The 27004-nt window shown below is 34.4% G+C and overlaps 2 protein-coding genes across 5 annotated transcripts; one reads left to right on the top strand and one right to left on the bottom strand.

Annotated features, from left to right (window-relative positions):
• The first annotated feature begins 396 nt into the window (after positions 1-396).
• LOC146922971 (uncharacterized) lies at positions 397-5569 on the top strand. 4 transcript variants are annotated; one of them, XM_085715739.1, is made up of 4 exons: positions 397-576; positions 685-741; positions 1392-1659; positions 2177-5569. In XM_085715739.1, the coding sequence occupies exons 3-4, from the start codon at positions 1539-1541 to the stop codon at positions 5194-5196; spliced, it is 3141 nt and encodes a 1046-aa protein (XP_085571865.1). In that variant the 5' UTR covers positions 397-576; positions 685-741; positions 1392-1538; the 3' UTR covers positions 5197-5569. The 4 variants fall into 4 exon arrangements, with proteins under 4 accessions (XP_085571865.1, XP_085571864.1, XP_085571862.1 ...); XM_085715738.1 differs by lacking the exon at positions 685-741; XM_085715736.1 differs by lacking the exons at positions 397-576; positions 685-741 and adding an exon at positions 603-684.
• Positions 5570-6670: 1101 nt separating this feature from the next.
• Positions 6671-12220, bottom strand: LOC146922970 (Protein kinase superfamily protein). Its single transcript, XM_085715735.1, has 10 exons — positions 11977-12220; positions 11423-11565; positions 10759-10872; positions 9768-9956; positions 9524-9679; positions 8594-8859; positions 8406-8503; positions 7846-8024; positions 7244-7360; positions 6671-6965 (listed from the first exon to the last, which is right to left on the bottom strand). Exons 1-10 carry the CDS (start codon positions 12149-12151, stop codon positions 6798-6800), a joined length of 1605 nt encoding a protein of 534 aa, XP_085571861.1. The 5' UTR covers positions 12152-12220; the 3' UTR covers positions 6671-6797.
• Between the last annotated feature and the right edge of the window lie 14784 nt (positions 12221-27004).

Raw genomic sequence — 27004 nt, 5'->3', positions numbered from 1 at the left:
ATTTGGATTTTTACTACCAAGATGTATTTTGAGTTATGACTATGTTTTGAATTTGAGCAATTAGCCTATGAAATTATTATTGTTGGATAGTTTTTATCTTATTTTACAGGGGTCATTATTTTAGTTTTTAAAGTGACCGAGTCACCGATTCAATCCGAGTTAATCCGAGTTAATCCGGTTAAATAACTATATAAATTTAATCTAAGGACCGAGTTATCTAACCGAGTCATCCGAGTGGTTCCGGTTCAGTCATGCGGTTCGACCAACGACCCAGTGGCTCGACCATTGACCCAGTGACCCAGTACCCCCGCCGAGTCGATGACCGAGCCGAGTCTGAAAACTATGAATTCAACCACTTTTTCCTCTTCTTTATCTGCAAAAAGCAAACAAACAAACATGAAAAAACACATTCAACAACAAACACAAAAGAATACATATACAAGAAGATAGTGGAGATAGTTGATGAGAATGATATGAAATTGATACTACTGCAATATCCATTTTCTTCTTTGTGTGGGTCATAGTTGACTTTAACAACTTACCAACACCACATAAAAAAAACAAAGAATTAAGAAGGTGTGTCTGTCTCTCTCTTCTCTTCTATTCTTTGTTTTGTTTTGTTTGAGTCAAACTTAAGATTTCTCATTTTGTCTCCACAACATGAATTTCTCTCACCTGCTGCAGGTTCATTTTCTCCTCTCTCTCTCTCTCCTTCTCATCAGATCTTACATGTCAATCAAGGTTGTTACTGTTCTTCTTCTAGCTGTTCTTCATGTGAATGTCTTTTTCTTTTTTCTTATGCTTTAAAAAAAGAAATGATTTTTTTTCTTTTTTTTTTAAATGAAGAATTGTTTTTCTTTTTCCTTTGTGGGTTTTGCATGTTATGAAATATCATATTTTTTTTCTTTTTAAGGCATTTTCTCTTGATGGGTTTGTATGAGTGTTGATCTTATCATTGGTTTTGAGTTGGTGTTCTCTTTGTTCTGTTAAATTTGATGTGTGTCTTAGATTCCTCTGTAGACTTTATTTATTTTGTTGAATTGTTTAAATTATTATAGTTTTATTGCCAAAATTGGAGGATGTTCTTTCTTGAGGAATAATTCCTATTCCAGGAAATATTTACATCATTAGTTTGTATATCTTCTGATAGTACTTGTGTCTGTTTTTTTTTTTTTTTACTAAATTAGTTATTTTTATTTCAATACATATCAACCCCCACTTTGTCAAAACTTACTAAATATGAAGGAATTTTTAATTTTATTATTTTAGTTGTGTTGATGTGAATCATTAGATGCAGCTTGCATTTTCATTTTCTTGAATATCATATTTTGTCTATATAAATAATTGTTTTTCCAGAATTTAAGTTAAAATTTCAATCTTATCTTATGCAGGCAGTGAAAGCTAGGGAGAGTTTTGTTTCTTGTTCTTTTCCAGCCAGAAGATTGTGAAAGAAATTGAAATTTCACTTTGAGATCTTTTATGATATATTTGTTGTCGAACTCCAGTCTTTGAACTGCCATTGGTTAGAAAATTGAAGAATGTCTAGTGAATCGGCTCCCAAACCTCGATTTGTATTATGTCCTAAATGCAGGCTGCTGCTTCAAGAGCCTCAAAATTTTGACGTGTACAAGTGTGGTGGATGTGGCACGACCCTTCAAGGTTAGAAATCTCATTATCATTTATGATTTTACTTTTAAAGCAGTATTGTAAAATAGCAGTTGTAGCACTATGGCATAGCTTAATTTTAACAAACCGCTGTTGTTCCGCAATACTAGATTTAGTACAAAGTGTTGTCACATCGTGGCTAAAGAAACGCTTATCACTGTAACATAGTGGAATTTGGAACCAACTACTATATTATACAATCTGCGATTGACAACACTGTCTCGAAGTTTCGTTTTCCTTGGAAACATGATGTTGGAAAAAAATCTCAATTGTGAAGTTTATAGCTGTTGTGCGTGTTGAGCTCTGAGAATGTTGTGCTTGATTTGACCATAAACTTCAATATTTGTGTTATTTATTATTGTGATTGATGCTCCATTTTATTGCCTATTGTGTTAACTTCTATGAAATATTTTGTTTTACAAATGAGGATACTGATTCTATACATAGATGCCTTACCTCTTTATAGCTCTTAAAATTTGAAACTTGAATAACTTCATTGTGCTACATGCAGCTAAGAAACGAAAAAGCAGAGCTGCAAATTCAGAATCCAGTTCAAACGAGACTGATGCAGCTGCTCTTAGAAATGCATCGAATCTTGTTTCTGGTGATAAACAATACAGCAACGGAGAGAAGCTAATTAGTCCTCAAAAGAATGTTTCAAGAGAAAAAGCAACTGATTCTTTGTCTATAGACTCTTCTTCAGAGGGGAATGAAGGAAGGAATAAAATTGAAAATAGAGAATGCAATGGGGAGCAGCCAGTTACTACTCAGGAGAATGGTTCGAGAGAAAAAGCTGTTTTTTCTTCCTCGGGAGATTGTTCTTCAGAGGAAAATACTGAAAGGGATCAAATTGAAAATGGTGAATGCAATGAAGAGAAAACAGTTACTTCTCAGGAGAATATTTTGAGGGAAAAAAGAACTAGTTCTTCCTCCGGAGAATGTTCGCTGGATGGAAACTGTGAAAGGGGTCAAATTGAAAAGGGTGAATGCAATGAAGAGCAACCAGTTATTTCTCAGGAGAATGATTTGAGGGAAGAAGCAACTAGTTCTTCAGAAGAATGTTCATTGGATGGAAATAGTGGAAGGGTTCAAATTGAAAATGGTAAATGTGACGAAGAGAAGCTTGTACTGTTTAATTTATCAGATGAAGAACCAGAAGATGAGGTGGATATCTATAAGTTATCAGATATCAGAAGGCATACAGTGTCCAACAGAGGTTACTCAAATGAGCTCCCACAGGCCTCGGCAGAATTGATGGTAGACAATTCAATAGAAAAAGCAAATGAGACTAACTTGAAACTAGAAGAAGAGCAAAGTAATGGAAACATGCCATTAGAACAAACAGGAAATCAGTTAATTAGTGCACTGGATAGAGAAGATGCTAGTGATGAGAATTCAGCTCTAGTAGGGGTGAAGTCTGAAGTAGACATCGGAGAAAGTGATTTAGAAGTAGCAAGAGAGCTAATTAATCGAAACTTGTCACAAAGAGCAAACCAGAAGTTAGTTTCCAGATCTGGATCAGATGGACAATGTGTCAATAATGACAAATTGGTTCTGGTAGGTGACAGCTCAGCAACAGTTGTTAATGGACCAGATAATGCAGAGTCGAAAGAATTAAATGGTAAAAACTTGTCATTACAAAGAACAGAAGAGGATATTGGTGGAAATGCGTGTACGGACGAAAGGTTGAGTACTGAGAACTTTGCGTCTGAAAAAGGAAACATTTCATATGTTTCTCGTCATGAACTTAAAGAAGGTACATCTGATAATCATGCATATTCTCCCAAAAATATTCGCCATAGATTTGACGATTTAAGGTCAGCGGGTACATTTGACAGTGCAGAAGTAAATAATTTGAGTTTGGAGATTAATGGTGCGCTTGGGGAATTGTCTAAATCTCCAACAGCTAGAAGTTCTCATGCTTATGATGGCAGTGTCTCTTCTAATGATGGAATGGATGAGCGGTTCCTCGGTCAAAATTTATATTCTTTTGAGGGAGGCTCCAGAAAGGGAAAAGGTGCTGTTAAAAGTAGCATGTTATATGAAGATGTTGAAATGCAAAGTCAGTCGAATTTTCCCAATAGAATGTATCAAAATGAGGTTCTGGAGACTAAAAGAGGTGATCATGCAAATCGGATGCGAACAAAAACTGACGAGTTTCCATTTCCATACAAAATGCCTCTCCATGGAAGTAGTCCCCACTCTGGCTATGAAAGTGGAAGTCCATCCAATCAAATACACAATGAACTCTACCTCAGTTCAAGCTATGTTTCACCTGACTCCGTCGAGGACCCTGACCAGGAGAAGATGAAACTGTTGAGAATGGTTTATAAATTGCAGGATCAGCTCAACAGAACCAACCATGCAAACAAGGAAACAAACGAAAGACTCTCTGGGGGAAACCATATTTCTTCATACCAAAGCCATGATTCACACGAAGGGAGATTTTATCATGGTTTGGATTACCCTAGGGGGGATGCAAATGCAAGCTATAGTCATGGCTTGGATTACCCTAGGGGGGGTGAAAATGCAAGCTATAGTCATGGCATCAACATGCACCAAAGGCGGCATAACTTTTCGCATGTACCTTATTCAACCGAGCCAACAAGCAATGCACACCATATTGATCATCCTTATTTCAATTGTTGTCCTCAAGAGGGGCAACACTTGGGAGAGTTTCCTCCGTGTTTTCCTTACCAGCGTGAAGATTTGTATCGGCCTCATCCAGTTCATAGTCGTTGCTTATCTCAGCATTCTTATCCTTCAAGTCCGCAATGGTTAATAAACTCAAATCATGTTCACGGCCGTGAAACAAAATCTTGTGAACAGAGATACAGGGCTGCCGAGATGAACTATACTAGAACTAGGGACAAGCCGAGTTTGACTAAGCGACATTACCGGCCAGTAGCAGGTGCAGCACCATTTGTCACTTGTCATAAATGCTTAAATCTGCTGCAACTTCCCGCAGATTTTCTCCTTTTCAAAAGAGTATGTCATAAGCTCAAATGTGGTGCATGTCAAGAGTTGCTTAAATTTTCTCTCCAGAACAAAAGTCATGTAGTTTCTTATACTCCAAATGCTGTTGGACCACCATCAAGTGACCTTGATATGCAAACAAAGCCAATAAATGGCATCAATACTCAGTCTGAACCTCATGTTGCGGATCGCGTGTCATATTCCGATGATTATGGTCATTCTGTCAGTAAAAGCTATTCCTCAGAAGGAGATCCTGTTTCTGTTGCACCGTTTCACCACTCGCATGCGAGTGCACACAATAATCCAAGTGTCTCTCCTGATACTGTTGATGCTATAACAGAGAAGGAGAAAACTGCTTCAAGAGGACCTAGCACGAGTAAGGCTCCATCCAATATGTCATCAGAAGGAGAGGCACCACAGTCACTGCCAAAACCTTCAGCACTTCATCAACTGATGGGTTATTCCTCTCCAAGTCAAGTGCTAAGAGGTGCTCCAGTCGATGAAGGAAAAGAGGTCATGAAATATATATTTGGGGAAGCGGGGCATTATTATTGATTACGGTGAAACTGATACATTTTCTAACTGTCTCTGAGAGGAGTTAAACTGTCTCTTGAATTTATAAAGTCAAACTCTTGTGACGGGGTTGATACCTCGTGGACTTCCAACAGAGCTGAAAATCAAGTTGAAGCTGGGAATGTCAAGAAAGGAATTATTTTCCAAATTTGAGATAGTGATGAAGCATGTAGACAATGGCTTATTTCATTTATTTATTTATTTTATATAATTATATGGTGTTTTGAACTAGGGCAATAAGAGTGACTTATTGCTCTTCAAAGTGTATTTCATTATTCAATTTTCTTGTACAGTTTGAAAAGAGATGCAGAAAATATAATATTTGTATAAATATATGATTCTGGTGTAGGTGAAACCAACTATTTGCATATATTTTATTTTATTGTTTTATTTTTGAAAAATTATGTTATTTTATTGTTATACTATTCGTTTGTATATTAAACCGTATGTTTGTTGAAAATTTATTGTATTCTGAACTTCTTGGTTCAAAAGAAAGTTTTGTAATACCTATTTTTTTTATAATATTTTTACTAACCGAACTATTGCATTAAAGCATTTTAACTTTGAATTGAAGATGTTACCGTTCAGGTAACAGGAATCTTTTTCAGTTTAATTTTAGGGTCACGCTAACTAGTGTCCGGGGCACTAGTTAAGAAAGTCAAAATTAAAAAATTTCCATTAAAAACAAGAATTCTTTTTACTTTCATAAAGTGAAAATTTTTACTTTTTTATCATTTTTTAATGTAAAATTTTTATATTAGTCATCTTAACTAGTGCCTCAGGGACATTAGTTAACATTTCCCTTAATTTTTAATGTACTTTCCATGAAAATAGTTGTACACCGTCAAACAAATCATAATCAATCATGTGTGATTTAGAGGTAGTTATAATCAAAGTTAATCATTTTTTAATGATGTGACGATTACGAATAATTGACATATAAACAATCTTTACACTGATACTGTTATAATTCAAATTTCAATCTGAAACATTTTGATTCTTTTAACGATGAATGTACAACATGTACTAGGCATAACTTTTTGCTTTTTCAAACAGTCACTAAGAAATCCCGATTTGGAGGCAGGGGAAGAGCAAAGGATGCTCCATGTTGAATTCTTTACTGATAACATGCAAGCAAATGTTCCACTAAGGGCCTGTTTGGATGGACACATTTGAGCTTATCTACTGACATAAGTTGTGTTTGTGAGAACTTATGAAAACAGTTTATGACATTGTTCAAAAACTATTTTTATCGTATTTTCATTAGTTCTCCAAGATAGCTTTATGAAAACAGCTTATAGCCTATACGAAAACAGCTTATAGCTTATATGAAAACAACTTTATTTTTATCTTTTTCGATATAAATAGCTTATACATAAGCACTTATTATGATACGTGCTTAGGCTATAAGCTGCAAGTAAGTTGTTTATCCAAACAGGGTCTAAATGAGTCAGACTTACAGGACAACAATGGCTTATTTCATTTCATTTATATGTTTATATATACAGAAGTAACAACACAGATATAATATTGAGCCTAAAAGCAGTACAATCTTTACACTTGTATACTGACTTATTAAAAACTTATGTATAGTTGCTTCTTCTATTGGAAGCAATGGAAATCCTCTGATCCTGAAGCATGTTCAAATTGGGAGCCAACAACCGTGTGTACCGGTCAAAATACAAGAGCTGCTTCAGAAGAAGCGCAAACTCTCGAGGAAACTTCAATCCATAAGATTCACTAACCTGAACCTGTGGAATATATAGATGACATAATTACTACAAAATAATACTATTTATTTTTATAGAATGTTAGCTTAAAAATTCAAATATCCACAAGTCACATATGCTGTATTAAATGTTGTTGCAGACATGCAAAATTGTATATTAATAAATTGACAGCTATTTTAAAGCATCATCTTATTTGTCAAAACAGTAAGGAAACAAAAATCACTGTGTTGCTTAATAAGTAGCAAAACTCAATAAAAGCAACCTTAGCATTTCAGTTAGCACAATCTAAAATATCTTACCACATCAAGAAATAGGGCATTCATCTGCCTTTCATCAACAACTACATTAGCAGATATAGTAGCTGGATTTCTGGCTGTTCCACTTCTAGTTGCTACAACTATTTCAGTGTCCAACTCCTGCACTTGAATAGCAGGCCAAAATTCACAATGTAAGCAATAACTCCTAATCGGTATGGATCAATTTGTATGAATTTTTTTGAAATTCAATTACTCAAAGATGGAAATATTTATCTACAATGGAAACATTCTTTGCTTAATAAATAATGGAAACAAACTTTTTGAGTCAGGTCGAGAACATGAACCACTTAGGATGCACCCGTTCCTACTTATCTAACCTAGTCCCGGCTCTATCAGTCATTTCAAAATGTATACATTGCTTTCTGCATGAATGATGGATTAAGAGAGCATGTATGTGTCTATACATGTCTAGACAAGTAGATAAATCATACACACATTTCCTAGTAGTTTGAGAGCAACTAAATGTACAAAACAGACAAATACTCCCAAAATTAGCAAGACACTTAAAAGTTAACCTACATGGTCACTGTCACACGTATAACTGACAAGTGAGTTTATGTGTGCTAATGGTACGGTAAACTTGCCTTCATTGAAGAGAATACTTTCTCCAAATCTCTGGCAAATGCCTTCACATTAATATCGTTGTTTGTAGCACCCATTTGAATTAAGGAAGATGCCATTGAGTCATAATCTTCGATGGCAATTGATCCTAAGAAGACTTCCATAGCAGCCCATGTTTGGGGAGATATACGACCAACAATTCCTGTAGATTGAATTTTGTTTTATAAAATATAGATATGGATTAAAATTCATAACACACAATACCTCATACATGTATCTATTTATTTATACATTACATACAACAGAAAACTTTAAAATTTGTAGTCGTTTAGAAGACAAAAGGCATAGTTTGTAAAAGAACAAAGCAAAGAACAGTGATTAGAGGTTGCAAGATGATTTCCTGGAATAAGCATAGAAAAACAGTATGCCGATAAAAGGAACGAAGTAATAAGAACATAAATTCCAAATAAAATGTATAACAATTTTGAAACCTTGGAAAGTTGACAGATGACAAAAGTACAGCAAAACATTACAGCTTGAGAATAACCAACTATAAACCATGCACAAAGAAGAAAAAGCATACCAAAGTCAAGAAACCCAATACGGCCATCACGTAGAAGCCACAGATTCCCAGCATGTACATCTGCATGAAAAGATTCACATGCAAGCAAACTTCCAAACCTGCAGCAATATTTTATGTCATGATGCATTATCATGTTAAAAGGGAAAGGCACAGGGACGCTAACTGTAAATAGAATTTTAAAGTCATACCACACATTGAGAGCAGTTATAAGGCTGGCTTCTGGGCTAGTAACTAATGACCTAATTGAGTCTAGGTCAGTAAGAGGAACACCATATAGTCTTTGCATGGTTAAAACTTGCCGCGTACTGCAGTTTTGATACACTTTTGGAGCTGTAGCTTGCCTAGTGAGCCCCGTTGCTTCTAAATATCTCCTGAAAGCCTCAATATTTGCAGCCTCCTTGTAAAAGTCAACTTCTTCAAGCATAGATTCTCGTATGTCTTTGACAATACCAACCTACTAAAAGTAAACTCGTGTTATAAGAAAGGAAGCATTTCTGTAAGTGTTTGGAAAACTTCTGAAAACAAGTTACGATATATCCATAAGCCCCCCATAATAGCTAACAAATAGCTTATGTGGATTTTACTCTTGTTTCATTTCAATGATAGAAATAGCTTATACATAAGCACTTATGCAGTAACTGCTTATTAAATAAGTGTTTAATTAAGTTGTTTACTTTACCCAACAATCCCCAAATGGAGGACAATCTAAAAAAAAGGTAGAGGAAGATCAAAGAACACCATTGATAAAACCGTCAAGAGAGATTTAGTAGTTAATGGTCTATCTATCTCTAGGCCTAATATATCTCTAGGCCTAATACATGACTCAATATTATGACATCGATTGATTCATAATAGAGCTGACCCCACCAGCAGTGTTGTTGTGTTGACAACAAAAGTAATAACAGTAGAATACGAATAAAGTTGTTTTAAGCATCCTTTACTATATAAGAAAGAAAATGAATTTAGTAAAAGGCACAAAAACAAAGGATCGTTAATGTAACATAGTTAAAAAATTCCCTGGTCATGAAAGATGGCATATAAGAAGCATTATTTTCATTTTGTTGTTGTAGGAAACGTATCCATGTATGTAGCAGTAAGTGTCCCCATATTGCTCATACCAGTGATGTCCGACTTATTTCAGGATTCAAGAACTCCAATATCCGAGCAACAACATAAACAAAATTCAGATCTGCTACTAATATGTCCTCTATTCCTGGTTTTAAGACCTTTATAACCACATCCTCCTGTGAGCCTGTTAGCCTTGCACCATGAACCTAAATGTAATATACAACAATTGCATTAGCAGCCACAGTAATTTGAATAAAATGTTATAGAAGAGAAAGACATGCGTACAAAATATACCTGTGCTATAGAAGCGGAAGCAAGGGGTATTGGGTCAACATATTCGTACACACTTTCTATTGGCCTTCCTAATTCCTTACGCAATATTGATTGAATTACCTCAAAAGGAACTGGAGGAGCTCTATCAAAACAATTCTGGAACTCTTGTACATACTCAGCCGGAAATAGTGTTGGTGCGGATGCTATGAACTACCAGAGAAAAACCAAAAATTACCATTGGTACAAGGGTGCAAGGCATATAGAAGATCAGTTATAAATTAGGAACGAACTATAGTATCAAGGATATGATCAAATCAAGTGGTACAAAAATTCTATCAGCAACTCACGCTTGTACTCTCCAACTAAAAACTGTAAAATATTTGAATATCAATTGTTGAGCTATTATATACTAAAACAGAGAAGTATCGTAACAATCTTACCAATGAAGTAATATTACTGTAAAATATATTAAAATATCTCTAATATTTAGCTTGCATCTTAGATTTATTTTGAATATTACATTTTATATCTAAGGATAGGTTCCATATTTCTTTCTAATTTATCATTTGTTTCCTAATTTCATTAGGACTAGGAGCATAGTATTCCCTCCTTCCTTATCCAAAACCCTACAACCCCATCATAGTGTCAAAGTGATAATTTACATCTTAGATCTTTCCATCTCTTCCCTCCTTCTTTATCCAAAACCCTACAACCCCATCATAGTGTCAAAGTGATAATTTACACCTTAAATCTATTTACAATAAATTGAATGCTAACTCTTAGCATTAGTTTTCATATTTCTTTATATCCATATTTCCTCAGTAAATTAGGATTAGGAGTTTAGTATTAGTTCGAATGAGGCTTAGTGCCTAGTTTTTATGTAAGAAACCATAATCATAATTTGAGGTCATTGATATTTTTTTTCCCTCCCTCATCTAAAACCCAATAATTTTAACAATCACAAAATACAAGCAAAAAGGATGGAGGAGGAACTAATTGTATCCACTTATACCTGTCCTAACTTGATGTAGGTTGCCCCCAGACGTTCAAACAACCTCCTCAAATATAAGGGGGACAGCAGACCAAGCTGCAGTTCTGTCGGTAACCCAGCAGATGAGTTTGTTGACTGCAAAATAATGCAAGAGTGCTTAATAATTCTGCCTATCATTTAAAAAAACACCAAAAAAAATACGTTGAGAGAGAAATAAAAAAAACACAAACTACTAATCAAAAGGAATCAGGAACAGATACAATTTTCTTTATGTTCATTGTCAAAAAAACAAAAGGTTGGCAATGTATACACAAGCAAGATATCTCAGACCTATACAACTTAAAGTAATCCTTCCCATCAGTGTAGTCGAACGCAAAAATTAGCAGTTTGCTCAAATTTTGCTACACAATTGTGCTATAGCCGCTATACGACAATATTTTATACTAAATGGCGTATTTCGGAACAACAGCTGTTTGTTCAAATTCTTCTATGCTATAGCTGCTATTTAACAACACAATATATCAACCTATGGTCATGGGCTATTTAACAGTAAAACTATATTCTCTCATTGAGAAGGTAGGTATGCATCTAATCTACGGCTTGACACTAAACTTCAAACAAGCTAAAAACAAAAATAAAATGTAAAGTTATGCCTAGAAAGTAAACATATAGCATGTTAGTTTACCTTCGATACATCCGTTAACCACTCTTGACCGACCCCAAGGAAGGCTTGAACACCTTGAGCCAATCTAAGAACACCCCGAGGACCAGTATCCACAGGTGTCTGGACAATATCCTCTACAAGCTTAGGTAGCTTTTCGATACTATCTGACATAACATAAACACACAGATTACAACCATGAACCATTTCAGCACAACAATTTAAAGTGCTCCACAGTGAAAACATTAATTTTTATCTCAATTGGTTAGTACACCAATGTTTATCAAATATTCCTTGCCAGTTGTAGCACCGACACTTCTGATGGAAGATGTGTCCTAAGTCTGAAGTCTGACACAACATGGACACTTTTATTTTTGAAAAATGAGTATCTGGCATTCTCGCCAACTAATCCGAGGGTCCAATCACACCGTCCACTTGCCGACAACATATAATTACATTCAATTATGTCATTTTCTCAAATTATTAAGTTATTTAAAAGTAATTGAAGATTTGATGTAATTAAATATTCCTAAATTGTTGTGAATGCATAGAGAGTATAAGGAGTTGAAGGAAGAAACCTTGGAATCGACGAGAGGAGAAACGGTCCTGAGTTTGAGCATAACGAGAAAAGAGAGTGAAACGCTTTGACTTAGAATGAAGATTGAGGTTCGTGAAGGAAGAAGAGAAACGAAGATGATTGTGATGATGAATCAATGGTAAACCGCAGCTACTTCTCAACCCTGAAACCGCCATGGACGATGAGTTGAGAGAAGAGTAGTTACGTGGAGCTACTTTGTGTTTATGGCTATGCTCTTTTCTTCTCTCTCAGTTCATCGATTTTGTTTTTTTCTTTCACTATTTGTTCGGAAAATGTCTCCACCAACAATATTGTATTTTTCTTTAAAAAAATATTGTATTTAATCTATAATTTTTTTTTTTAGGATTTAATCTATAATTACTTTTTTTTTGAGGGACTATAATTACTTTATTAAAATCTATATATATAATCACGTATATATCTAATACAAAGTATCAATTTATGTGACATTCTCTTAACTCTTATCTAAAACAATGACATGTGTACTGTCTTTATTTTGTACAAATCATATGATTTTTTTATTTTGTGGTAGTCTAATGCTAGAATTCATCTTTTCTTTTTCAAAGTGAATAAGTGGGATGTTGAGGATTCGAACCCTGAACCCTGCATATAACAATGCATGTCCCTATCAACTGAACTATGTAAATTTATGACATCATAAATGAAATTGGTTCGACTTTTTTTTTTAAATGCAAATACTTTCATTAGATGAAACAGAAATAGAGTCGTCACATACGAATTGAGAAATTTGTTGTGGGACTTTCCCGACCCAATTTTTTGAGCCAATTATTTTGGACATTTATTTTTGTCTAGTCTTGTGGCTAGAGCTCGCACATTTTTAAATGTGGAGAAGTGGGATGTCCAAGATTCGAACCTCAACCCCGACTATCAACTGGGATAAACTCACGATGACTATTTTGAACATTTGAACTAACTCATGAGCAACAAAGTTTTGATTTCTACTAACAACAGTAATCTTCATATCCTCAAACAAAATTAAAATAGATAGAACAACAACAATCTTGGATAATTGGATAAATTACATTCATTGTAGATTTGCCATTGATACAAACCACAATAGTAGCTGCCCATACATTTGAGAACTATACAAAGTACCAATTTACGTGACATTCTCCTATCTCTTATCTAAAACAATGACATGTTTCTTCATGTTGTACAAACCATACAAATGAAATTTTAATGACATAAAAAATGAAATTGGTTTGACTTATTCTTTTTTATTTTTTAAATGCAAATAGTTTCATTAGATGAAAGGGTTAAATATGTTTTTGGTCCTTATAAATATGTTAACTTTTCGTTTTAGTCCCTCTAAAAAATTTCTTCAATTTTTAGTCCTCCAAAAAAATTTCATCTTCACTTTTGGTCCCTCCTAAATCTTCAATTTTTAGTCCTCCAAAAAAAATTTCATCTTCACTTTTGGTCCCTCCTTTAAAGTAAACTCATATGTAAAATTCATATTTTTAAATAAAATTTTGTAGAAAAATTTATAATATTATAAGGATCTCTCCCCAAAAAAATTAGAATTTTTTACTAAAACATGAATTAAATGTGAATTTTTATATTTTTGGTGATAAAAAATTCGTATTTAATTTATGTTTTGTTTAAAAAATTCTAATTTTTTTTGTGAGTGATTTTTGCAATATTTTATACATTTCTGCACAATTTCATTAAAAAATTCAAAAATTTAAAAAGAAGAACCAAAAGTAGTGATTGACAATTTTATAAGGACTAAAAGTTGAAGGAAAATTTTAGAGGGACTAAAACGAAAATTTGGTATATTTATAAGGACCAAAAACATATTTAACTTTTTAGATAATAGATAGGAGAATGTCATGTAAATTGGTACTTTGTATAGTTCTCAAATGTATGGGCAGCTATTATTGTGGTTTGTATCAATGGCAATGCTACAATGGCTGTAATTAATCCAATTATCCAAGATTGTTGTTGTTCTGTTTTAATTTTGTTTGAAGATATGAAGATTACTTCTATTAGCAGAAATCAAAACTTTGTTGCTCATGAGTTAGATCAAATGCCCAAAATAGTTGGCACAAAAAATTGGGTGGGGAAAGTTCCACACCAAATTTCTAAATTGGTATGTAACACTCTAATTTTGTTTTCATCTAATGAAACTATTTGCATTTAAAAAATAAAAAAGAATAAGTCAAACCAATTTCATTTTTTATGTCATTAAAATTTCATTTGTATGGTTTGTACAACATGAAGAAACATGTCATTGTTTTAGATAAGAGATAGGAGAATGTCACGTAAATTGGTACTTTGTATAGTTCTCAAATGTATGGGCAGCTACTATTGTGGTTTGTATCAATGGCAAATCTACAATGGATGTAATTTATCTAATTATCCAAGATTGTTGTTGTTCTATTTATTTTAATTTTGTTTGAGGATATGAAGATTACTGCTATTAGTAGAAATCAAAACTTTGTTGCTCATGAATATTTTGAACATTTGAACTAACTCATGAAACGAAAAGTTGACATATTTGAACTAACTCACGCAACTAAAAAATGTGGTCACACAGACCATATATTTGTTTAACTAAAATTTTTCAAAGTGATACAAAGGGGTGTACACATCAAGGGTGTCTTGCTCTAAATATTAAGCTTCATGCAAGGCTTTTAGTTTAGTCACTCCCAGCGGCGAAGCTAAGAAAAAATTTACGCAGGGGCCAACTATAAAAAAAAAAATTAAACCAACGTATTAAATTTAAAGATAAAATAAATTTTTAATCCTATAAATTACAATTTTTTAGGTTTGGTCCTTACAAACAAATTTATTCAATTTTTGTCTCGATTTTTTAAAATTTAAAAAAAAAAGTGTTTTTAGTCTTGGATTTCATCTTTAAAACAAAAAAATTAAAGACTAAAATTAAACAAAATCTTAGGAATTTAACTTAAAAATCGCAAGTGTTGTAGTGACTAAAATCAAAATAATCTGAAAATTAAGCAATACATGAAAATTAACAAAGAGCAGCAATAAATGATAAAAATTGACAACAACTATTTTAAAAAGTTGGATAAAATGTGTTTCAAGAAGCCAATTTTATCCATAAATGACTATTTACAAAATAGATTAATAATATATTTTCCAATGTATATAAATAGGTTATGTTTAATTATGACTATTATGTTGATAGTTTTTATTGTTGAAAAAGTTCTCTCTATAATTGTTATTGAGAGTGGAAGTACCAAAGCAATACAAATAAACCTATCAATGATGTAATAATTTTTTTACTTTCTTATTTATGCTATTTTTCGGCAAGTGAACTTGTTTGAGGTAACTCAATATTTATTATTTGAGGTAGCTGGATATAAATACATACCAACTAATACAAGAATAATATTTTTTTTGGGGTAGCCAAGGCTACCCCTTCCTAATGAAAGGATACGCCTCTGGTCACTCCTAAGTTAGAGCCAATTTCAAACGTACTGCTTAATGCTGTACTGTCAGCCGTTTGGTTTTGGGCTCCAACTTAACAAGTACTATATACAAACATGTGCCACATTGGGTTTGGTCGTCTTCTATTATAATTCATTGAAACAGATTCGCACGACATTTCCTTGAGACTTCATCAAATTGTATGCCACATAGTTGTATGCTAGGGGCCAAAATATCTGTCAAAAACCAGTCAAATTTTTGTTGCTATTTCGGTTTCAGTTTTGAAATTTATTGGGCGCAGTACACGATAAAATACAGGATTTAGAATGAGATGTTGGAAGCAGGACATTATTGAAGAAGATTAAAAATGAAATTGAAATGTAGACTATTAAATGATCTTATCCCTAATTCCTATTCTCTATCTACACTTCTCTAGTTTTTAGTTCCTGCTTTCGCAAAGGCTGCAAATAATTGTTGTGTTAATGGTAAGTAATCACCCTATCATGTTAACAAGTCTTATTTGATTTGAATTTACAACTTTTAGATGGCTTGACAGAAAAGTCTTATGCCCGTGCAACGTATCAAGAACACATGAACAAAATAAAGACAAATAAGATAGCTTGGCGCGCAAGTTAACTAGTTAGATGTATTTGCATTTACATTTCATTTCACTTGTAATTTCATTTGCATCTAGTTAGTTAGAGTTGTTATGAGTTGGCACCAATGTATATATAACTGTTTGTAATGAACATTCACAAGCTAATGAAAACAGTTACTATCTTTCTCCAATTTGGAGCATTTCTTCTTTCATCCATGGCGGTTTATTCTTCTCTGACAACGTGCTATCACAGTAAATAAAGATTGACACATGAAAATGTGGAGTAGTGTGCAGATGAATATTGGCAGAAGTGCCGAGTAATATATGTAGTATCTTGCCGAGTAGTGTTCAAACAGACTAATCTTCGATAAAAAGGTATGTCATGATAAGGAGTGTTAGTATCTTGGCAGATGGAGTAGTGACTGGTTTTGAACCTAAGAGACCAGAATCATTAGTTACGAGGTCTAAGTAGTAATTCCTTTGACAAAGAGATATGCCATGTGCCGAGCTACCTCCAAACCAAGAAAATATTTGAGTTAGCATAAGTCTTTAATTTTGAAAGAAGTATGCAGGAGATGTGTTTGATCTGTGGAAATTCAGATAATGAATTACCAACAATAATGCATGATCAACAGATACAAGAAGCAATGTAAACGAAGTAGAGGGTTGGTTAACATTTAGTGATCAAATGATGATTGTTGATGAATATGTTCAAGGAGTAAAGATGTGAGTTTTTCATACCATTTTCAGATAGCGTGCTGGAGACCATTGACAGATTTTATGAGTTTGCAAACTTGATTAGGGTCAGAAGATGTGATGCCAGGAGGAACAATCGTGTGCACATCTTCTTGAAGGTTACCATGCAGAAACGCATTGTTGACATCAAGTTAGTGAATGAGCCAATGATTAATAGAAGGTGTAATCCCGTCCTTCAATTTGATTATAACCCCTTGGTACTAATCTGGCCTTCAATCTGTTTATAGAACCATCTGCATTATTCTTGATTTTATAGACCCATCTGCATCCTATTGGTTTCACACGAGGAGACAAATCTACAAGTTTCCGAAGTCCCAGTTTTTTCTAGAGCCCGAAATTCAGCTTGCATGGCTTGATACCAACATTGAAACTTGCATACCGACATATTAGGAAACACAATGAAAAGAAGAGAAATGATTCTTATTGATGAAATGAGAGCTTACAACATGTTTATATAGTAAAATCTGGGCACATTCTAAGCTACCATGCACTAGCTTTACGTAAGCAAAACCCTAGGGCACAGTTACTTGCGCAGCAAGTAACAGCTCTCTAAGTGATATTATCATCAGATATATCACTATGTAATATCCCCCCACAAGTTGGAGGCTGGTAAATGTTGATCAGACCCAACTTGGATAGAAGAACATTAAAAGTCTTGGGAAGCAATGCCTTGGTAAAGAAATCTGCAACTTGGTCTTGAGAAGAAATAGGAAGCAGTTTAAGGATCCCAGCTTGTAGCTTTTCTCTTATCAAGTGACAATCAATCTCCAAGTGTTTGGTGCGCTCATGAAATACAGGATTGGAGGCAATGTGAATAGCACTCTGATTGTCACAATAGAGGACAGGTAACTTGGAGCATGAAATGTGTAAATCTCTGAGAAGATATAGGATCCACTGCAGCTCACAGGTTGCTGAAGCTAAAGCTCTATATTCAGCCTCTGAAGAAGATCTGGACACAGTGATTTGTTTCTTAGTTCTCCATGAAATCATGGAGCTGCCCAAGAAGAAGCACTGACCAGAAATGGACCTTCTTGTATCAAGACAACCAGCCCAGTCTGCATCAGTAAAACCTTGCAAAGTGAGAGAAGATTTTCTGGGAAAGAACAAACCCTTGCCTGGACAACCTTTAAGATATTTCAATACTCTTAAGGCTGCATGATGATGAGTTTGTGTAGGTTTAGAGAGGAATTGACTCAGTTGCTGGGTGATGAAAGTAATGTCAGGCCTTGTGGTATTAAGGTAAAGAAGCCTCCCTACAAGTCTCCTATATGCAGCAATATCATCAAAAGGAGGACTTGAATCATGATAAAGTTTGATGGAGGGGTCAGAAGGAGTAGAAACTGGTTTGGAACTGACAGTGCCTGAATCATTGAGCAAATCCAAACAATACTTCCTTTGACATAATGAAATACCCAGTTTTGAATGAGCAACTTCAATCCCCAAAAAATATTTCAGCTTCCCTAAGTCTTTGATTTTGAATAAAGAATCCAAAACTGACTTGATATGATCAAATTCACTAAGAGAGTTTCCTGCAAGAATAATATCATCAACATAAACCAGAAGGATGGTGAATGAGGATGAAGTTTTCTTGACAAACAAGGAATGATCAGAAGCTGCCTGGGAGTAGTCTTGAGCTAAAAGTGTAGAGGTTAATCTTTCATACCACTTTCTGCTGGCCTGCTTCAGACCATACAAAGACTTTTGTAACTTGCACACTTGATTTTGCTTGTCAGTTTTAATACCAGGAGGAATCTGCATGTAAACATCTTCCTGAAGCTCTCCATGAAGAAAAGCATTGTTAACATCAAGTTGATGCACATGCCAACTATGAATAGAGGACAAAGCAATCACAAGTCTGACAGTGGTGAGCTTGGCAACTGGAGAATATGTATCAAAATAATCTAAGCCTTCAACTTGATTATATCCTTTGGCAACCAATCTTGCCTTATATCTCTCAATAGTGCCATCAGCATGGTATTTAACTTTGTAAATCCATCTGCATCCAATTGGTTTGACATTGGGTGGTAAATCCACAAGTTTCCAAGTGCCAGTTTTCTCAAGAGCCTGAAGTTCAACTTGCATAGCATGCTTCCAACAATCATATTTACTTGCTTCAGCATATGTGGTAGGCTCAGGATGAGAATGCAAAGACATAACAAAGGAAGAATGATTAGCAGAGAGTTTATGATGTGAAAGATAATGAGAAATAGGATATGTAGATGCATGAATATTATTGCAGATGTAATCATTAAGATAAGAAGGTGTAGTAGTGTTTCTAGTGGAATGTCTATGAATGACAGGTGGTGCAATATCTGTAACAATGGGAGGTTGTGAGGAAGGGATGGAAGGAACAAGAGGAGAAACAATATCATCAATGATAGGAGGTTGAGTAGTTGAGGGAGTATGTTCAATAATATCTGAAGGTGGAGAATGAGAGAAATACTCCCAATCAGGAGAAGTAGATGATGAAGAATGAGGATAGGGTAAATAATTTTCATGAAAACTGACATGTCTAGACACAAAAATCTCTCTTGATTGAAGATCATAGAGAACAAAACCCTTATATCCAGACTTGAATCCCAAGAAAAGAGACTTCCTGGCTCTAGGTTGGAGTTTGGTTCTGTGAGAATGCAAGGTTGAAGCATAACACAAGCAACCAAAAACTTTGAAAAGGGCAATGTCAGGAAGTTTATTGTGAAGAAGAAAATAGGGAGATTGGTTTTGAAGTAAAGGTGTGGGTACTCTATTTATGAGAAAGACAGCATGAAGAATGGCATAAGACCAATATGAAGGAGGAAGTTTTGACTGATAAAGCAAAGCTCTACCAACATTCAGTATGTGTTGGTGCTTTCTTTCAACTCTCCCATTTTGTTGGGGAGTTTCAACACAAGACATTTGGTGAACTATACCATGTGAATCATAAAAGGAAGGTAACATGAATTCAGGGCCATTATCAGTTCTGAGGAATTTAGGTGTAGTATGAAAATGATTTTGAATCATGGTAATGAAATTCTTAACATGGGATGACACTTCAGCTTTGGTTTTTAGAAGTATGATCCAGAGAAATCTGCTGTGATCATCTAAGATAGTAAGAAAATATCTATGACCATGAACTGAAGTAATTGAAAGAGGACCCCAAATGTCTAAATGGAGAAGTTCAAAATTAGCATCAGCATAAGAAGAACTAGAAGTAAAGGGCAAATGCTTGTGCTTGGCAAAGTGACAAAGGTCACAAGCATCTTTATTATTATTAAGAGTAATAGCAGGATACAAATTTGACATTACATGAAGTCTCTGATGAGACAAATGACCAAGTCTAAAATGCCAAAGGGCATGATTAGGTACATGATGAGTAGCTTTATTACAAGTAGGGTTTAAAACTGCATTACAAGAAGATTGAGACAAATTAAGAGACTCAAAATTAGAAGTTTTGCATGATGGATAAAATTTGTATAGTCCATCTATCTGCTCAGCCAAACCAATCATCTTCAAAGATTGTTGGTCCTGTATAAGACATTTTTCAAGGGAAAAATGAAAGAAACATGTTAAAGATTCACAACATTTAGCAACAGATATAAGATTGAGAGTAAAATGAGGTGAATAAAGAACATGACTCAGGTGAAACTTGGAATTGAAAGAGATATTACCAGCAAAATGAGCTAACACAGAGTTACCATTGGGTAAAGAGACATAAACAGGTTTGATTCTATAGAATGAACTAAAAAATGCAATGTCACAACAAATATGCTCATTAGCACCAGAATCAACAAGCCAAAATGAAGGTTTGCTTGTTAAAGAAGAAACAGAAGCAGATATACCTGCAGGAGGATCAGGAGTGGAAATACTGGCAGATGCAATGTGGTTTGAGGTGGCTTGAGGAGGAGAAGATGCTGAAACAACCAAATTTGATTGTTGTAACATGGATACAAGTTGAGCTAATTGTTCTTGAGAAAAACTAGCAGGAGAAGAGCTTGCAGATGCACCCAAACCAGAAGAAGACATTGCACCATTTTCAGAGTCTTCTTGAGAAGCAGCATTCACTCTTGGTGAAGATTTGTTGTTGACATTAGGGTAACCATGTTTCAGATAGCAAAAATCCACAGTATGATTGGTACGGTTACAGAAAGTACAAAGTCTAGAAGGTTTATTGGATTGAAAACCTTTGCCACGCCCTTGAGGCTTTCTATTGTAGTTGTCAACAACATTGATTTGTATTGAAGTGTCTTCAGTTACACTCAAAGAAGTAAGAGCAGCATGATTACTCTCTTCCTGAACAACTAAAGAGTAGACTTTGTTCAATGAAGGAAGAGGATCAAGGAGAAGAATTTGAGTTCTCACAACAGAGAAATGATCATTCAACCCTGTAAGAAACTGCATGATCTGGTCCTCATTTCTGTGAACCTTAGCAACTCTAGATGCAGCACAACGACAAGGATGAATACATGAACAAGTAGGAATAGGTCTATGTGAAGACAATTCTTCCCATAACGTCTTCATTTCAGTAAAATAATCCAAAACAGATTTTGATCCTTGTTTCAAGTTGTTGATATTAGAGCGCAAATTTGCAATGCGAATACGATCAATTTTAGAGAACCTTTCCTTTAGATCAAGCCAAACCTCAATTGCAGAATTGCAAAAAACGATAGTTTGAGCAATTGATTCAGAAACAGAGTTGATAAGCCATGATTGCACCAAATGATTGCACCGTTCCCATGCTGCGCGATTCAAATCATCTTCGTCAGGCATAGGGATGGATCCATTGATGAATCTAAGCTTGTTCTTTGTGCCCAAAGAACGTTCAACAGTGCGACTCCAAGCAATATAGTTAGAACCATTGAGTTTTGGAGTAATAGCAAGAGAATTAGGACCTTCACTAGGATGAACAAAGTACACTGATTCAGTATCAGGTGAATTGTTCCTTGGCGCCATGGATGAAGCTCAAAATTCAGAAGAACAGAGTAGAACAAGATCTGAAATTGATGTTGAAGAAATTCAACGAAAATCAAATGTGATTGAAGAAATTCAATCAAACCGAGAAAAACGAGATCAAGAAAGAAGAATCAAGGTGTGAAATCAAGAAAATTCACACACAAACAACGAGAAATTGATCTAAGAAGGAAGATCAATGAAGAACAGAGCACAGCGGAAAAACGGTTACAAAACCGTTATGGATCGTAACAAACTCTTTCTCTTGTGAAAGAGCTCTTGATACCATATTAGGAAACACAATGAAAAGAAGAGAAATGATTCTTATTGATGAAATGAGAGCTTACAACATGTTTATATAGTAAAATCTGGGCACATTCTAAGCTACCATGCACTAGCTTTACGTAAGCAAAACCCTAGGGCACAGTTACTTGCGCAGCAAGTAACAGCTCTCTAAGTGATATTATCATCAGATATATCACTATGTAATACGACATATGTTTTAAGCTCAGTGTATGTGGTATGGGATAACGAATCACGACATTGAGGGTTAGACAATTTAGAATAATAAAGAAAATTAGAAATGGGATAGTCAATACCTTTGGACGAATGGTTTGATGAATCATGGAAGGCAGTGTAAACATAGTCTTGCAAGTGAGATGGCGGGAATGTTTGTTCCTGGATGATTTGTGCATGGGAACAGGAAGAATTTCATAATGTGGATTTAGTATCATTTGAGGTAGGATGACTAGGTACATTGCTTTCGGAACAAGAATCAGATGAAAAATAGTCCCAGTTAGTGGTAACATATGAATCATCATGTGGATTTGGCAAAATTAGTTCATGTAAAGTAACATGTCTTGATTTGATAACATAGCGTTAAAACCAACGATTAATAACTATTTCCTTCATGTAAAAAAGAGGACGTTAAACGGAAATAAATCATCCACACCAATGAAAATTCGGAGGAAAATTACCCGGAGGTACTCCAACAATGAGAATTTCTCACCTCAGAGTTTGTTGGAGTCCCATTCAGATTAAAAAAATGAGATGGAGTACCTCCAGATAACAGTTCCTCCGAATCCCCAAGCATGAAACCACTGTTTGGAATCATAAAACTTAATAACTTCTCCAACATCCATTCAGATTATAAAAAATGTAAAGCTACTAAAATTAGGCACACATATGACTGTTTCAAGATGAGAAAAATGAGGACGTCATTAGCCATAAGTTTTGATGAGAAAACTCAGCCTTTGACCCAAAAAAGTGGAAAAACAGATAAAAATTTCTTGAGAGAAAATAGAAATTTTAAAACAATTACACCGATTATCTATAATAATGATTTTTAAAAAAAAAAAAAAATAGTAACATTATTTAGCTGAAGCGTGACAGAGTGTGTGGAGATATTTAGTTTAGTTTGCTTACTTTTGTTTTCATGAAAATATGGTTTACATCTTATATACAACATCGAAAATAAGAGAAATAATAAATATGTTAATTCCTCTTATTTCTCTAAACATGTTTAATATGGTTATGATCATGACATTTTGATCTTGATCTTGGTAAGTTGTACGCCACCTTGCATATCAATTTGTATTAGAGTTTGAAAAATTGAGTGACAGACCAAATGGCTAAGCACATTAACTATGTTTGCCTTTATGATATATATAGTAGCAATTTAACAAATTTCATAAGCAATGAAACGTCATTATTCATAGCCACTGGATCACACATTGATCACTGAGACTCGTAATCGGAAAACATAAAGATAATGGAAAATGATAGAACAGTAAAGAGTAAAAACAAAACTGAAATCGAACCTTCTCTTGTAAAAAGAAAATGGAACTTGAACATAAGAATTAAAATCAATTCTTTTGTTACAGGTACATCCAATCATGAATTAGAATCAAAACCCCTGGCACGACGAGTTATAAGAACTTCTGTACAAATGGTTATGTTAGCCACAGATACGTACATCTAGAAAAATAACAGTGCAGCAAATGTATCAGAGAAATGTGTGTTTGAAATTTAGTTTCACTCATGGCGTAAAGAAAGGAATAGTTTCTAAGAGCGGGTAACACAAATGCTAATGCAGCATCAGAATAATAAGAAAGAAACAATTTGATGAAGTCTCAGCGAACTGTCGTGCGAATCTGTTTTAATGAATTATTAATGAAGACGTCCAAAACCATTGGCACATGTTTGTATATAGTACTTATTAAATGCACTTCTGAGTGGCTCATTAGTATTGTTCAAATTTACACTTCTAAAGTATTGCATTAAGCATAATCTGTAACCAAAATTCTGAGTTCTTTTGTAAGCAAGGCTATTCATAACAGTGGTTAGTACCAATGTACCATAATATCACACTAGTTTAGCCTGACGCAAAGACTAATTGCATTTGAATGACCAGATTAGCATTATTCAAGATTTGTATTTTCAGAGTCATTAAATTTCAGCCTTGTGCTTTGCAGCCAGATTAGTATTGTTGATCACATTAAGTAATTCTATGACTCTATCCTCATACTTTTTTTGAGGTACAAACCTCTCTATTTTAAAATTAACAACTATGTTTTGAACATTATCTATTATTATTATTATGATATACACGATGTAAAGAAAGGAATAGTTTCAAAGAGTGGGAAATGCTCAGGCTAGTGCAGTGATAAGTGCCAGGAAGTAGTACTTTTAATGTTTATTTATGGCACGTTTGTTACTTGTTTCACAAGTTATCCAGGGAAAAGCCGAGAGAAAAGTGAATTTTGACCTATTACGCTTTAGTCATCTTACTCTACCCATTTGTGCAGGAATTAAGTGTCAAAACATCAAGCAAGTGCAAAAACAACAAATTTGCGCAAAGGCCAGCTCGCCATGGCGAGCTAAATGGCGAGGACTTCCAGAGAGCACCAGGCCACTTCGCCACTGAGATGGCCATGGCGAGAAATTTCGCCAGGCGAACCAATGGCGAGCTGAAAGGCGAAAGTTAGGCGGTTTGATCAATTTTTGGTGACGTGGCAGAATTCCATTGGTGAAGAAGACTGAGCTCGCCATGGCGAGCTTAATTCTGCCAAGCGAAATGTGACTTTTGCAGATTTGTATAAAAGCTCATTTTCTCTCATTTCTAGATATTAAGTTAGTTCTTATCTTAGTTTTTCTCATAGTTTTCATAGGTAGATATTTCTTAGGGAGAAATAAGGTAGATCATATAGAGTGAGAGTGATTTTGGAAGTTGGATCTTTATTTCTTTGTTGAGACATCACAAGTGTAATGAATCCTTCCTTTTCAATCCATCCTTGCAAGGCTTCCATGATGATGTGTAGCTAAATACCCTTTGTTGGGATGTGAGGTACTTGATCCTTGCAAACATGTAATCTTTTGATCTTGCAATATATGGTTCTATCAATTTATATTCAATATTGTTGTTGTTCTTGTTCTTAATGCTTTCAATGAGATTCAAGATGCTTTGGACACAAACTCTTGAATCTAGAGCTAGAGTAGCAATCTATCTTAGGTTATATCATTCTTGACAAGTTTGTTAATCTTTGATAATCACCATAATCAAGAGTTTAATGCTTTCGGATACTTAGTCAGGCTGGACACGGTCGATTAAGTTATCCGATCGACTTTGTTATCGTTTAAGGGATTTGGACACGAATGTTTAAACGATACCTTAGAGTTAATTATATCACTTTGGACACGAAGGATAGTTTAGAATTGATTGTGATAATGTTGTTTATAAAGCTAGAATTCGTATGGATCATTAGGTTACGTGTGACGCTTGGTTAAGGAACGCTACTCCTAACAAGTTTCAATCCTTATTTATCTCATCTTTTACTTTTTGCAAATTAGTTTAGATAATCACATTTCAAACAAACAAGTACTCTTAATACTTGGAATGATAATTGATGTTAAACTGTCATTGATAACGCACTATTCCCTGTGGAGACGATACAAAAATACTTATCTTGTTTGATGCAAAACTACAATTCATCATGCAGCCATAGAATAGTTCTGACATAACAAGCAAGAAGAATTTTAGCAAAGTAATATAGATATTTCAAGTAGAAAGTAATGAATTTCAAGCAAAGATATGCTACTCATTAGATTATAAAGTTTAGTAAATATAAAAAATCTTTACATAAAACTGGAGGTTATGGTGCTCAGAAATTTAAGATAATTGTCACTTTAAAGTATTAAGAGATGTGGACCAATTATAATTAAGAAATGTGGTATTCTTTATAAAAAAAATGTCTTTGTTCAAATAGAACAATAAAAAAATTCATTGTTAACATTTTTGGACTACTTTTATAAATTTTAAATTCTTTTGGGACAAATTTTAAAATAAAAAATTTGCAAATTTTGAAAACTAATAGGTAAATTTATAATTATTGAGAGGTCGATATGTAACTTTTTTAAAAAATTTAGAGGCCCATTTTTTTATTTTTGAAAAACAATCTAGGAGTTAATTTGAAAATTATGGGGATCACGTTGCAAAATTTGAAAAATTATAAGAAGAAAAATATTTGAATTTCCTAACTTTTAGGTGTCATTTAAAGTTCTCTAAATTTAACTTGGACAAAATACTTTGTAAATTTCCAAAAATCATTCAAACAATGGAATTTATCAACAAGGATTTGAATTCTCTCAAATAATTAAATCACATCTTGATGTTTTGGTTGTGGTGATGATGATGAGAAGTGTACGCGTTGTTATTGTTTTTAAGTGGTTTTTGTTATTTTTCTTCAGCTGTCTACTCGTGGTGATCTTAGATATATGGGTCTGCCTCCACTGCCGCCAACTTGTGCCGGTTTTGGGTTGTCATTATGTTTATGACTTGTTGTTGTTTTTGGGATCTTTTCGAGTTGAATCCTTTTTCACTATGGTTTTGTTTGCACTACAACTCCACCTATCGACCGTCTTAGGGATTTGTTTCCTGTATTCTGGTAGGCCGATCACTTTTACTTTGAGATCGGGAGTTAGTGTCTACTTTAATTTTTTTTTTGGATGGATATGGTGTTTCCTTCGATAGACCCGGGGTTGAGGGGTGCCTTAATGGTTTGTTTCTAGATTCTGGTGGGTTGATCACTTTTGATTCGAGACCGGGAGTCAGTTCCTTGACTTAAGTTTTTGGGCTTTGTTATGGCGTCTCTCCGACGGACGGGGGTGGAGTGGTGGTGGAATTCAAAATAGTGTTGGAATAAGTTATTTTTGGGTCTTTACTTGGGCTCGTGTGTGGTGATGAGAACATGAAATTTTGTTTTCAGGGGTTTTGATCAGTTGGATGATTTTTTGAAGGGGTTTGGTGTGCACC

The sequence above is a fragment of the Medicago sativa genome, chromosome 5 (assembly GCF_051527215.1).
Source record: "Medicago sativa cultivar Bolivia chromosome 5, Bolivia_mono, whole genome shotgun sequence".
NCBI classification, from domain to species: Eukaryota; Viridiplantae; Streptophyta; class Magnoliopsida; order Fabales; family Fabaceae; genus Medicago; species Medicago sativa.
This window is presented reverse-complemented; position numbering and strand designations above follow the sequence as displayed.

Coding starts and splice junctions, on each gene's coding strand:
- LOC146922971 (XM_085715738.1), top strand. CDS start 1,539: ATGTCTAGTGAATCGGCTCCCAAACCTCGATTTGTATTATGTCCTAAA. Junction 1,660..2,176: donor ATGTGGCACGACCCTTCAAG/GTTAGAAATCTC, acceptor TGCTACATGCAG/CTAAGAAACGAAAAAGCAGA.
- LOC146922970 (XM_085715735.1), bottom strand. CDS start 12,151: ATGGCGGTTTCAGGGTTGAGAAGTAGCTGCGGTTTACCATTGATTCAT. Junction 8,860..9,523: donor AAATAAGTCGGACATCACTG/GTATGAGCAATA, acceptor TACTTTTAGTAG/GTTGGTATTGTCAAAGACAT. Junction 7,361..7,845: donor AAGTATTCTCTTCAATGAAG/GCAAGTTTACCG, acceptor ATTCAAGTGCAG/GAGTTGGACACTGAAATAGT.